Here is a 14,655-nt window from a genome sequence, read left to right as displayed (position 1 = left end):
CCCAATCCTGCGATAAAGATTCTGTGCATTCATCCTATCTATTCCTCTCATGATTTAATAAACCTAAAAAAAAAAATCACCCTTCAGCCTCCTGCATGCCAAGTAGTAAAGTCCTAGTGTAAAGTCCTCTCCCTATAATTCAGGCCCTCAAAACCTGGCAACAGTCTCGTAAAGTTACACAGAAAAGCTGGAGAAACTCAGCGGGTGCAACAGCATCTATGGAGCGAAGGAAATAGGCAACGTTTCGGGCCGAAACCCTTCTTCAGACAGTCTCGTAAATCCTTTTTGCACCCTTTCCAACTTAATGACGTATTTCCTTTAGCGGGATGACCTAAACTAAACTCAGTACTCGAAGTGTGGCCTCGCCAACACTTTGTACAATTGTAACATAACAGTAAAACTTCTGCATTCAATACCCTGACTTCTGAAGGCCAGTGTGCAAAAAGCCTTCATTGCTGCCCTTCTGACCTGCGAACGCCACTTTCAGGGAACCATGTACCTGTGCTCCTAAACTCTCTGCTCTACCACACTCCCCAGACGCCTCCTGTGGACTGCGATGGACCCACCATTGTCAAAATGCAACCCCTCGCGTTGATCTAAGAGATGAGTTTTAATCAGGATTTTCGTGTTTTGATGACAAAGCCGAGAGTGGTATCTTTGATCTGATCAGCCTTTTATTTTTTTTTACAACTGATTAGAAAGGACCCAAGTAAAGATTATTTGGCAGGCTAAACTGAGCAATTGGCAATGGGGGACAGTAACTCCAGTAATCATTTAACATCTTTAATTTTTGAACAAGTCAATAGGTTTGTTATGTTTGCAAAATAAATGCTGCCATTTTGAGGTATGCAAGATCAGAAAATGAATTACCTGCCTCACAAGTGAAGTTTGTGAGGCAGGTAATATGGGCAAGACTTGTATTCATTAGAGCTTCTAAGTTAAGGGTACTTCTGACTGCAGAATAAGAACTTTAAAAATAAAAGTAAGCGGTCGACCATGGGTTTTACCAGCATTTTCTATTTTCTAATTTTAATCATGTTGGCTTCGTTGGTCTTGTTCTATTTAATAGTCTGGCCTCCTGGGTGGGTCCCGCAACATTGCCATCATAAACACACGACATATACTGCAAATCTTAAATGTTTAATTTAAAGATACAGCACGGAAACAGGCCCTTCAGCGCACACGAGTCCACACAGACCATCGATCGCCCATTCACAATAGTTCAAGTTATCCAAATTTCTCATCCACTCCCGACATTTTTTTGTTTTTAAACAGAGGCCTACACTTGATGGGCAATTTGCAGAGGCCGATTAACCTACAAACCCGCACGGTTTGTGAGATGTGGGAGGAAAGCGGAGTATCCGGTAGAAACCCACGCAGTCACCGTGAGAATGTGCAAACTCCACACAGACAGCATCTGAGGTCAGGGTTGAACTACCGGCTGCGCCACTGTGTGCCAGTAAGAGCTCCCATTAAACCATTTTGACTCTCCCTATTACAGACATTCTTGGTTCTGTACATTGCAACCCATCTTCTCTCCGACCAACAACTGATTTTCCAGTTTAGATTTAGGGTCACAGAACCAAAACATTGACTGTTTGTCTTTCTACAGACGCTATCTGAACTGCTGCGTTTTCTAGCTTTTTATATCTTTCTTTCATATATATATAGTATCTGCAGAGTTCATATATATATATATATATATAGCATCTGCAATGAGTTCAGACTCAGACTCGCTCCCTCCGTCTATTTGCCAATCACCCCATCTCATCTGTAACCACCTATCACTTAAGAAAAATGCAAAAAGCTGGAGTTAATTAGCAGGTCAGGCAGCATCTCTGGAGAAAAGGAGTAGGTGATATTTCGGGTTGAGATCCTTCTTCCGGCTGAGAGTCAAGGGATAGGGAAAGGAGAGATATAGAAGGTAAATAATGTAAATCCGCTCTTCTTCTTTCGTGTCCATTTTCCATGTTTCAAATGTTGACCTCGCTGTCATCGTCCGTCCTGAAAAGGAGGCAAGCTACTGGTGACAATCAGTGGGATCCATCACTAGTTGCAATGGATGATGGCGGTAACAGAATTAGCTCAGGATACTTCCAGTTCCAGCCCCGCGACGTGGGCTCTCCTGCTATGGGGCCGGTAAATCCACGAGAACAATTGAATGAACGATATGCAAAAAGCAACGATGATCAAGGAAAGGTAGAGCCCGCAATGGTCCATTGTTAACTGTGGGGTAGATGGTAATGAGTTATATCGGCAGTGAAACTCAACAGGATGACAGGCAAACTAGCGGTAGAGTTGCTGCCTTACTGTGCCAGACACCCGGGCTCGATCATGACTTTGGGTGCTGTCTAGGGAATTTGTTCCTTCTTCCTGTGACCTTGTGGGCTTTCTCCAGGTGCTCTAGTTGCCTCCCACCCCAAAGATGTCCATGTTAGTAGGTTAAGTGGGCATCTGTAGTTCTTTCCTACACATTTTAGTAGGTTAATTGGCTTCTATAAATTGTCCCTAATATTTTTTAATCATATTAAATATTAAATAATAATTTAAATAATAATACATAATTATAAAAAGAGTCAACTTTTGTGTCTGTTGTCGGTATAAAACAGCATCTGCAGTTCTTTCCTACCCGCCTATCACTTGCCAGGTTTGCCCCATTGCCGCTTTATCCTTCCCACTCCATCAGAGTGAAGATCTCTTTATCCTTCCCCCGCCATCAGTCTCCCGACACATGACGTCTTATCGCTGTTCCTTAATTGGTACATGTGACAATAAAATACCTTTGAAACCTTTAAAACTAAAACTCCATGCTGACCATCGATCACCCGTTCACATTAGTTCTGTTTCCCCACTTTTTCATCTGCTCCCTGCACACTGGGTGCAATTTACAGAGCCCAATTAACCTACAAACCCGCACGTCTTTGGGACGTGGGAGGAACTTTGAGCACCCCGTAGGAAAACCAAGTGGTCATAGGGAGAAGGTGTAAACTCACACAGACCAGCATCTGTGGTTGGGACTCCAGTACTGAGGCAGCAGTTCTATCAGCAGCACCACTGTGCCTTCTGTCTGGAGCTGGGGGTGACACAAGATTGAAGATGCAGGGGCAGAGAGCTGTGATAGGGAGAGGGGAGCAGTATAAAGGTCTATATCTCAGAGGGAGATTAGAAAGACACGATGACAACCTATAATGGCATCTTGGGATGAACAGTAAACATCTTGTCAGCGCTGTACACATCGTACTGTTCTGCACATTGTTGCAGAAATTGTTTCCTGATTGTCTTTTATTTATTCTAGTTGCCATAAGCTCCAGGAGTCCTTACTGAGCTCAGCAAGTGGATACAGCAATTACAGAGGAATTCTCAACTGGTGTGTGGTCATGTTGGTGAGTCCCAGTGGATCTGCTTACATTTATGTTTTTGTTCTCTCCGCTGCACATACGAAAACCTTCTCCCAGCAAAGGAATTGCAAATGAAATCTTCAAAGTAGTACACTGTTTCAATTACTAGATGTTGAAAGCAGTGGTTTGTCAACATTATTATTGCCCCAACTACTCCGTGTAATAAATCTGCAGTCGGGTAGTGATGCTTTAGTCAACCTGCCTATGTGAATGTGGGAGGTTCAAATGTGATCGCTCCGATAGCTGAGTTATTTGTGCTTCAAAGCCTTGTGTGCATGACCGTAGCAAAACCAAATTGCCCAGCTCTCATCTGTTCTAAGGCAATTTCTCCCATTAACCCACCCCTGCCCCCTTCCAGCTCTATCCCTCTTCTGGCTTTGCATATCTTTTATGCCCTTTTGTCTCCTTTTCATCTCCAGCATTTATGCACCCATCTGCCAGTCAAACCACACCCTCATCTTCATCCATCTATGACGTCTAGAGAACATGAATGGGTGACGTTTCGGGTTTGGATCCTTCTGAATACCCAAAACGTCACCTGTCCATGTTTTCCAGAGATGTTGCCTGACCCGTTGAGTTACTCAGCGGGGATAAAGCCTGGCAAGTGATAGGTTTACAAAAAAAGACACAGACCCGTTGAGTTACGGGTTGAGCAGTTTGTGCCTTTTTAAAAAATAGAAAATCCAGCATCTACAGTTCCTTGTATTCACCTATCACCTATCACTTGCTGCCAGGCTTTGTCCTACCCACACCTCTTTCCAACTTTTAGAAAGCCTGTAATTCAGAACGATACAACGATTTCAAGTGCATTCACTGACGTGCAGGTTCCAGACGGCCAGCTCATTGAGCAGCAAGTAGTTTGTTATATCGCTGTTATTAGTGATGTTGGTTCAAGGATGATTGTTATCCACTGTTATCTTTCTGAACATTTAATCTCACTTTATTGTGGCCTTTGACCGGTTGCTTTCTGCACTTTCTCTGTAGCTGTAATGCCATGTAACACTATATTCTGCACTCTGGTATTCTCTTTGCACTAGCTGTTGTACTTGTGTATGGGTTGATTGTACTCGTGTAAGGTATGATATGACTGAAACAGTTTTTCGCTGTATCATGCTGCATGTGGCAATAAACCAACACACCAACGCAACTGAAGCATAACCTCCCTATCTTTGTACTCAATCTCCATAGTAATAAACAACATTTTGTTGGCTTTTGTAATTACTTCTTGTGCTGTAGACCAGCTTCTGTGTTTGTGGTTATAGCAAACTCCCCAATTGATCAGACCAGACCAGACCAGGTTTCTCACTATTGCCTCCACCTACACTTTTACAATGCCTCAGAAAAGCAGCCAACATAATCAAAGTCCAGTCCCACCCTGTTCATTCCCTCCTTTCACCTCTCCCATCCAGAAGAAGTTGCAGAAACTTGAAAGTGCACACCACTGGGCTCACGAACAGCTTCTTCCTCTCTGTTAACAGACTTCTGAAGCGTCCTTTCATAAGCTTGGGGACTATCTGATTCACCTCTACCCCATTGCGGACATTGGATTTTGTCCATGAAACGGATGCAGAGATGACTGTTTTTACTTGTATTTTAATGTTGCTGTTTTTACCTGCACTTTTTTAAACTATTTGTACTGTTTTATCAGGAACTGGATAGTTTTTTTTTAAATTGTTTTTATTTTATGCGTAAAATATTTAACTTTTATGTGTGATGCTCTGGTATTCCCTGGGATACGTCTTCTCATTTTGCACTGTACAGCTGTTGCTTTGCAAGATGACAATAAAGGACGATGATGATGATGATGAGAACAATATTCTGTGCTCAGTAACTTCCCTTTTGCTCGACCTGTTGTACTTGAGGTTTCGCTGAACCGCAAAGTCCTTCTTGCCCAATCTGATCTCCCGGTGCCTCAGCACTTCAACTCCCCCTACCTCCCATTCCCAATCTGACCTTGCTGTCCTGGGCCTCCTCCACTGTCAGAGTGAGGCCCAGCACAAATTGGAGGAACAGCACCTCATATTTTGCTTGGGTAGTTTACACCCCAGCGGTATGAACATTGACTTCTCTAACATTGCTTTCTCTCTCTCCATCCCCTTTCCGCTTCCCAGTCCTTCCACTAGTCTTACTGTCTCGGTCTACATTCTATCTTAGTCCCGCCCCCTCCCCTGACATCAGTCTGCAGAACGTCACCCATTCTTTTTCTCCAAAGATGCTGCCTCACCCGCTGAGTTACTCCAGCATTTTGTGTCTACCTTCGATTTAAACCAGCATCTGCAGTTCTTTCTTACACAGTACTATTGTATTTATGTTTGGTATATCTGATCTGTTTGGATAAAATAGCTTTTTGCTGTACTTTGGTACATGTGATAGTAATAAACCTCAACATAAATAATAATAATAATAATAATAATAATAATATCTTTTATTGTCATTGCACGTTAGTGCAACGAGATTTAGTACGCAGCTCCAACCGATGAAAAAAAAAAGTAAAATAAATAAATAAGCTGTGTGTCGTGACCATCCGAGGGAGACAGTCCAGGGGGGGTGGGGGGCACTCAGCAGGGCCGGTTCAGAGCCGCTATAACTCTTGGAATAAAGCTGTTTCTGAGTCTGGAGGTTCGGGCGTAGAAGGCCTTGTAACGTCTGCTGGAGGGAAGTAGTTCGAACAGTCCGTTACAGGGGTGTGATGAGTCTTTATGGATGCTGACGGCCTTCCTGAGGCACCATGTGTGGTAGATGCCCTCCAAGGCTGGTAGCTCTGTCCCAGTGATCCTCTACGCTCTGTGGACGACGCGCTGAAGAGCTCTCCTCTCCGCCTCCGTACAGCTGAGATACCACACAGAGATGCCGTACGTTAATATGCTCTCTGTGGTGCAGCGGTAGAACGTTGTCAGCAGCTGTTGGGGCAGACCAGTCTTTTTTAATGTCCTCAGGATGAACAGTCGTTGCTGTGCCTTCTTGACTAGCGCAGCAGTGTTGGTGGACCATGTGAGGTCCTGGTGAGCTTGGTGGGGATGACCGTATTGAATGCAGAGCTATAGTCAACGAAGAGCATCATCACGTACATGTCCTGTGTGTCCAGGTGAGTCAGGACAGTGTGAAGAGCCAGAGAGATGGCATCCTCTGTTGATCTATTTGCCCTGTATGCAAATTGATGGGAGTCCAGTGAGGCAGGGATGTTGGATTTGATGTGGGAGAGGACCAGCCTTTCGAAGCACGTCATTGGGATTGGAGTTGGGGCAACCGGGCGGCAGTCGTTCAGGTTGGTGACTTTGGACTTTTTCGGCACCGGCACTATGGTGGCTGTTTTCAGGCACTTGGGGACCGTTGCCAGTGATAGAGTTAGATTGAAGATTCTCGTGAATACCTCCGCCAGCTGTACAGCACAGTCCTTTAGTACCCTTCCCTGGACTCCATCCGGGCCTGCAGCCTTGCGTGGATTGATCCTACGCAGAGCGCACTGTACCTCCTGAGTGCTCAGTGTTAAGGCCTATCCCTCCGCCATGGCCGGGTTTATTCCACTCCTGGTGGTGTTGCCAGTTTCGAAGCGGGCAAAGAAGGTGTTCAGTTCGTTGGCCAGTGGGATATCACCGTGGGGGCAGGCGGGGCTGCTCTTGTAGTCAGTGATGTCCCTGACACCCTGCCTCATGCTTCTGGTGTCCGCGGTATTGAAGTGATCTACCCTTTGCCTGTGGATGTCTTTGGCTTTTTTATCCCTTTGTTCAGGTTCGACCTGGCCGCACTGTAGGCAGAAGTGTCCCTGGATTTAAAGGCATTGTTGCGTGCCCTTAGCATATCCTGAACCTCCTTGTTCATCCAGGGTTTCCGGTTTGGGAACATCTTTATTTGCTTGTCCACTGTGACAGTCTCCACACAGCAGTTGATGTAGGAGAGCACAGTGGATGTGTACTCCTCCAAGTTTACCTCTGTACCACTGGTAGCCTGTTGTGCAAACAGGTCCCAGTCTATGTGATCAAAGCAGTCCTGGAATTGTAGTGTGGCGTCCTCTGCCATATTTTGACCGTCCTTATTGCAGGTTTGGTCTTGCGGATGAGGGGTTTGTATGCAGGCAGTAGAAACAGTGAGAGGTGATCGGATTGTCCCAGGGATGGGCAGGGGAGAGCTCTGTAAGCGTTCTTGATGTTGGTGTACACTTTATCCAGTGTGTTTGAGCCCCTGGTAGGGCACTGCACATGCTGGTGGAATTTGCGGAGTGTGGCTCGTAGGTCGACCTGGTTAAAGTACCCTGCAACAATGAAGGCACCGTTGGGGTGAGCATCCTGCTGCTTACTGATGGCCGAGTGCAGCTGTGCTAGTGCTAGGTTAGCATTAGCCTGTGGTGGGATGTATATGGCCATGATAATAACCACAGTAAACTCCCGAGGCAGGTAAAACTGCCTACATTTAAGCAGTAGGTATTCCAGGTCTGGGGAACAGTAGCTCTCTATTGCAGTGTGGTTGGTACACCAGTCATTGTTGATGTAGATGCAGAGCCCGCCACCCTTGCTCTTACCGGAGTCCTTTGTTCTATCAGCACGATGCAGTGACCGGTTGGTTAGGTCCACAGCCCCATCGGGAACCAGTGCGCTGAACCAGGTCTCTGTGAATATCAGCACACAGCAGTCTTTCAGGGATCGCTGGGTGTTGAACCAGAGCCTTACCTCATCCAGCTTGTTGAGTGACCGGACATCGCGAGAAAGACGCTCGGTAGCGATGGTCTTTGTGGAGCCCTCCGTAGCCTGTCCTGCACCCCCGCTCGCTTTCCACGCTTCTGCTTTCGCTCCCGGCGCTTGCTCCGTCTCCTACCCTCCGGACTGGTGATCCAGGGGGCTGTTCTGCCCAGCTCCATCGGGATTTTGGTAAGGGTACTGTAGTACTCACACGCCAGTTTCTCGCAGCCACGTCCGATGTTGAGCTGTTCCGTGCGGCTCCATGTGCGACCCATCGGGATTGCGATGCGGGTCCTGGATTTCCTCGTCCTGGAGGTGAGTTTCTTCCTATGGTTTCTGGGGTTTCTAAGGGTTCTATGAGTTCTATGGGTTCTGAGGTCTTTAATTACCTTACTTTCATAGCCGCGTTCGGTGCCGGGCTGCTCCGAGTTAACTCGGACTTGGGAGCGCAAAGCCGCTGCGTCTGAACGCACCACCATATTTGGATCTTGCACTAGAACACCATCTCAGAGCTGTGCAGTTTCCCACCATTTAGATAATATGCTGGTGGTTTTTTTGTTTGTTTGTTGCCTCCTTGGGCAATTTCCCAGTTCTCCATCATTTAGCAGATCTTTTCCCACACACATAACCTATCTTTGTCTCTGTTGAGAATCATATCCCCTTCATGAGTTACCTTCATACCTGTGATATTTGTCATCAGCTAAATTTACCACAGTTCCTTCATACAAATCATTTATATAAAGTAAAGAAAAAAACCTTCACTTCCAGGAGTGATAGCAGCGACACATCACTCATTAGGACAAGTCACACCCTGGCCATTCCCTCTTCTCTCCCTTCCCCTCTCCCAAACAGGCAAAACGTATAGAAGTGTGAAAACACACACCTCTAGATTCAGAAACAGTTTCTTCCCAGCTGTTATCAGGCAACTGAATCATCCTACCACAACCAGAGATCAGTGCTGAACTACTATCTACCTCATTGGTGACCCTTGGACTATTCTCAATCCAGCTTTGCTGGCTTTACCTTGCACTAAACGCCATTCTCTTATGTATCTATACTGCAAATGGCTCAATTGTAATCTTTTTGCTGACTGGTTAGCATGCAACAAAAGCTTTTCACTGTACCTTGGCACACATGACGATAAACTAAACTGAACTGAGCTCATTATATCGTGATAACAAGGTGTGATTATTGACCACTGTTTGCTGTTAGCCAGTCTGTTTGCCATCATACCGATTCAATGGGCAATACACATTTAGTGTTAGACTTTGTGGCACCTCACCAAATGCCTTCTGGAAATCAGTACAGTAAATGCAGCGGCTCCTTTTATCCACCAAACATGTTGCCTCTTGAAATGCATTTCGTTGTCTCTGTACTGTACACTGACAATGACAATTAAATCTGAATCTGAATCTGAAAAGATTCAATTATATTGCTCAAGCACAATTTTACCTTTCACAAAACTACATTGGCTTTGTTTGCTTAGCGTGTATTCTACTGTGTCATCGTTACTAAGTCATAGAGCTGTACAATACAGAAATAGGCCCTTCGGTTTGGCAAGGTTGCTTAACGGGGCAGGGCTTGTTCCACTTGGCTGCACTTGACCCATATTCCTCCAAACCATTCCCACCCATATACTAAGTGTCTTTTAAATGGCGCAAGCATACAAACCTCCGCTCAGTTCGCATTAACCAACTTGGTTCAGCACTTCATCTCCCCATCCCATTCCGAATCCAACCTTTCTGTCCTGGGCCTCCTCCATGGCCACCGGAGTGAGGCCCACCGTAAATTGGAGGAGCAGCACCTCATATTTTGCTTAGGTAGTTTATACCCCAGCGGTATGAACATTGACTTCTCCAATTTCAGGCACTCCATGCTTTCTCCCTCCTTCCCCTCCCCTTCCCAGTTCTCCGACAGCCTACTGCCTCCACCTCTTCCTTTCTTCTTCCCACCCACACACCCACATCAGTCTGAAGAAGGATCTCGACCCGAAACGTCACCCGCTGGGTTTCTCCCGCATTTTTGTCAACCTTCGATTTTCCCAGCATCTGCAGTTCTTTCTTAAACAAACCTCTATCATATTCTCAGGCAGCTCATTCCACCCTCAAACAAGGTCATCCCTCAGTCTCTGTGCTCCAGGGAAAAAAACCCAGCCTCTCTTTGTAGCTGAAACCTCCAGACTTGGTAACATCCTTGTAAAGCTTTTTTCAATCATTTTTAGTTTCACAATTGCCTTTCTATAACAGGTCAGCAAGAACTGAACTTAGTTCTCCAAATGTGGCCTCAACAAATGTGTGGTACAGCGGTAACATGGTGTCCTAACTCCTGTACTCAATACCCTGAGTGATGAAGGCAAGCATGCCAAATGCCGCCTTCACCACCCTGTCTACATTTGCTGTGTTCAACCATTTGAGGTCAGTCGGAACTCGAGCTCGGATAGAGCTTATGAAAGCGTCAAGTTGCAATCGCCTTTGGCTGGGTGGTATCCCAGAAGGTTCCTTGCAATAGGAGTGATTTGGTTATGAGACGTGTTTGAAGGAGTTTCTAAAATGCTGCACAGTTCATCAATTTATTCTCTCTTCCTACGGTGATAAGCCAGCCCTGCAGGATGGCTCTGTATTTATAAAGCTGCACGTGTGCCTTGAAATGTGATACTGCGAGAAGCCAAGCCAAGCATTACTGATTCCTGTAATAACTGTTTCATTAACTAATTGAGTGAAATGAAGCACATAAGCCAAGTATACAATGAAGTTAATGCTGCTGAGGGATTTTAGTTCCACCACAAACATTTCCTTTGGTTTTTATACGATAGTACGCTGGTTTGATAAAATTACCAACCGCTTTCACAGATGCATACATGATGGGAACAGGCCCTTCAGCCCACTGAGTCCACTGATCACCCTTTTATGTTATTTTACTTTCTTTCTCATACACTCCCCGACACACCAGTTGCTATTTACAGGGGCCAAGTAACCCACTAACCTGCACGTCTTTGGGATGTGGGAGGGACACGGTGCACCCGGCAGAACACCACCTGGTCACAGAAGAACGTGCAAACTCCCCACAGACGGCATCCAAGGTCAGGATTGAACCAGGGTCTCACTGTTCGGCAACAGCCTAACCAGCTGCGGCACTGCGCCATCTTTCAGAAATGTAGTAATTTCCATTCCCGACCATTTTTGGATTGCTTTCACCTGTAAATATAAATTAACAATAATAGTTCGGAAAATTAGAAATATCCAATAACAAGGAAACTTTCCTTCTGACTCCATGCTGAAAATGTACACAACTGACAGCACGCCAATTTATGGCCTTCCTGCACCCTATAACCTAGAGTTACCCCACCCTATAACAACTGGATATCTTGTGAACTGAATGCCAAAGTCATCTGGTTAAACACGCCTTAAGTTGCACTTAATGGTATATGTTGAAACACACGGCAAACACACCCATTATAAACAGCATGCCTTCCAATAGAGTTTTGTTTTTTACTCTGAATCGAAAAGTTGTTGATTAAAGTACTCCTGTATAAATGTGGATAATCTGGGTTTTTGCAGTTTGTCAGATTTCTTCAAGGGGTACGGGTCAAGCAAAGGCTCAAATGACTATTAACACATTAAACTATTCGTGGGGCAGGCGGGTGTCTTTCTGATGCCTTTCCCTCCTGTAAGACCATGAAAAATAAATTTTAGGCTTATTATTGTCACAAGTACTGAGGTACAGTGAAAAAGTTTGTTATTCATGCTATTCAAATGGCTCAGATATACCATACTTCTCTACATCGGCGAGACCAAGCGCAGGCTTGGCGATTGCTTCGCCCAACAGCTCGGCTCGGTTCGCATTAACCAACCTGATCTCCCGGTGGCTCAGCACTTCAACTCCCCCTCCCATTCTGAATCTGACCTTTCTGTCCTGGACCTCCTCCATGGCCAGAGTGAGTCCCAGAGCAAACTGGAGGAACAGCACCTCATATTTTGCTTGGGTAGTTAACACCCCAGCGGTATTAACATTGACTTCTCCAATTTCAGATAGTCCTTGCTTTCTCTCTCCTTCCCCTCCCCCTTCCCAGCTCTCCCACCGCCTACTCTTCGCCTCTTCCTTTTACCCGCCCCCCCGACATGAGTCTGAAGAAGGGTCTCAACCCGAAACGTCGCCTATTCCTTCTCTCCATAGATGTTGCCTCACCCGCTGAGTTTCTCCAGCATTTCTGTCTACCTTCGATTATTCCAGCATCTGCAGTTCTTTCTTAACTACATAGATGCAATCAGTTCAAACTCGTACAATGGATAGATAATTGGGGAGAACCAATGCAGAATATAGTTCTCATCAATGTTGCACATCAGATCCACAGGCAAATTCAATGTCATCAATTGGGTTGAGGTGAGCCAGACAATACCCAAGTTTATGGAAGGTGTGTTCAGATGACTGTTAATGGAGGGAAGAAGCTGTTCCTGAGTCTGGTGGTGCGTGCTTTCAAGCTTCTATACCTTCTTCCAATTGGGAGTGGGGAGAGGAAGGAATGACCGGGGTGGGACGTCTTTGATTACGTTGCAGCTTTGCTGAAAAAATCTGCAATAGAAATAGACAGTACAAGAAATATTTGGCAGGTCAGTCAGCATCTCCAGTGCAAAAAGTTAATGTTTCAGTTTACCTCCTTTGGTCAGAAATGTACTGATTCATTACTATTGTGGTTTGCGTGAATCTACTAAATTAATTCACAAACGTCTTTGAGATTTTTTATCAGAAGTGAGGTTGATAATTCTGAGCTGAGAAACGTCCAAACCAAGAGGGAAGTGGCAAGGACGTTGGATAGCTCAGAATAAAAATTCCCATCTTGTCGAAATGGAGCACAGAGCTCTTGTTGCGACCTGCTATTTATAAACTGTTCTGTTACTAAAAAAAAAAAATCCTCTTTGATTCAAGACGCACTTGCCGTGGAGAGAGCAAGCTGCTTCACCTTGTCCAGGATAACTGAACAGAGGACATCTTCCTCTCCCGATTGGGATAATTGGTGTTCTCATGCGCAAGTAGTCAATCTGTGGAATCTTCTGCCTATAGAAACAGAATGTGGTAAATTGTTTAAAATAAAATGAAATACCTTTTTAATTAAAAAAAGTGTGGTGGGTGCCTGGAATGTGCTGCTAGTAATATTGATGGAGACACAATGGTGGTGTTTAGGAAGCGTTTAGATAGGCACATGGATATGGAGGGATATGGATTCTCCTCGGGCAGTTTAACTTGGCATCATGTTCAGCACAAACTTTGTAGACCGAAGGTCCTGTTCCTGTGCTTTACTGGTCTATCGTTTATGTATGAATACCATGTGGCTTAATCTATGTGATAAGTGTAACGTGGAAAGAGCAGGTGATTTTAAATTGATGATTTGCAACCCTCTGCTATAGACTAAATAGTGGAGATCAATTGCTTTGATTAGCGAACGTTATTTTAGTTTGGTGCAGATAAATTTGACGTGTTTTTCATCTGGCAAATACTTATGTCTTGCCGCAAATCCTATTTCTCTCTTTGGAAGCTATCCAGAGGCAAGTCTCTGCAACCTCTGTCACGCTTCCACAGGGCGAGCTTTTGATCACATCAGTGCCACGACTGACATTACCCACGAGCCTCCATCATAACATAGCCAGCCTCTGGTGCTTGCTTCAGTTCATCAGCAGAAACCTTCATCCTTGCCTTGTGACTTCTGACCTTGACTCTTCCATTGTCCAGGTTGGGCTCCCAACATCCAAGCTTGCCATTGTTTTGAAGTCCCTCTGTGATCTTGCCTCTTTCCTCTGTATATTTTGTCAACCCTACAAACGTCACAGTCTTGCTACTCCTGTTTCTCTATAGCACTGTACCTGCAGTTGCAGAGACTCCCTTTGCTCCCCAAACCCTGCCCTGTTCTCCAATGGTCCTTGTATGATGATTCAAGTATTTGGCATCTCTCCAGAAAGCAACTTGGCCTGTTTTGTTAGAGGGACTAACTTTAATGCCAGTGATTGCATCAGACATCTATTGGAATGGAAAACAAATATGCTGGAAAACTGAAATAGGGACAGAAAATGTTAGAAACACTCGGCAGGTCAGGCAGCTGTTAACTTTCAGCTGTGAAATTGTGTACCAGTATGACTTGCAGCCTACGTAATAGGTCATATTGATGTAACAATTTTGTACCTAACCATTGTCATTCCCTTAACACATGGACTATTTAAATTCCAGCTGCAAATAACAGGCATGCCTCTTGCTTTATGCTTCAGTTTGATGCTGCTCTATCCCCTGTCTAAGTGCTTAATCAACTGGTTTTCAGCCTTGCTTCCTGTTGTATGACACTGGGTGGTTCCGTGTTCCGTTGATTACACCGTCAAACCATTATACTTGAGACTTTAAGAACTCTTTTGCTGAGTACTTAGTCTTGTCTTGAAGTGCTTGCTTCAGTACATATTTCTCACCCTGCTCGTGAATGATGAGAAATTTCCTTTTGACCCTGTTTAATTTGGACTACCTCCCCTGTGCACTGTTGCCAGGAGTTGAATTTGGAGATCCAGTGGCTGTGATATCAGGGTGGTCACAGTAGCGCAGCGGTAGAC

General features: G+C 45.1%; 1 protein-coding gene across 2 annotated transcripts in view; it reads left to right on the top strand.

Annotated features, from left to right (window-relative positions):
* Positions 1 to 14,655, top strand: part of dgat1a (diacylglycerol O-acyltransferase 1a) — a 98,369-nt gene that overhangs the window by 10,743 nt on the left and 72,971 nt on the right. For both annotated transcript variants that reach the window (XM_055665482.1, XM_055665486.1), the window contains one exon: positions 3,296 to 3,383. In XM_055665482.1, coding sequence (XP_055521457.1) covers positions 3,296 to 3,383 — 88 coding nt within the window. The remainder of the gene's footprint in view (positions 1 to 3,295; positions 3,384 to 14,655) is intronic.

This window comes from Leucoraja erinacea, chromosome 2, assembly GCF_028641065.1.
Source record: "Leucoraja erinacea ecotype New England chromosome 2, Leri_hhj_1, whole genome shotgun sequence".
In the NCBI taxonomy this organism is placed as follows: domain Eukaryota; kingdom Metazoa; phylum Chordata; class Chondrichthyes; order Rajiformes; family Rajidae; genus Leucoraja; species Leucoraja erinaceus.
The sequence above is the reverse complement of the archived record's forward strand: the minus strand, read 5'-3'. Positions and strand labels throughout refer to the sequence as shown.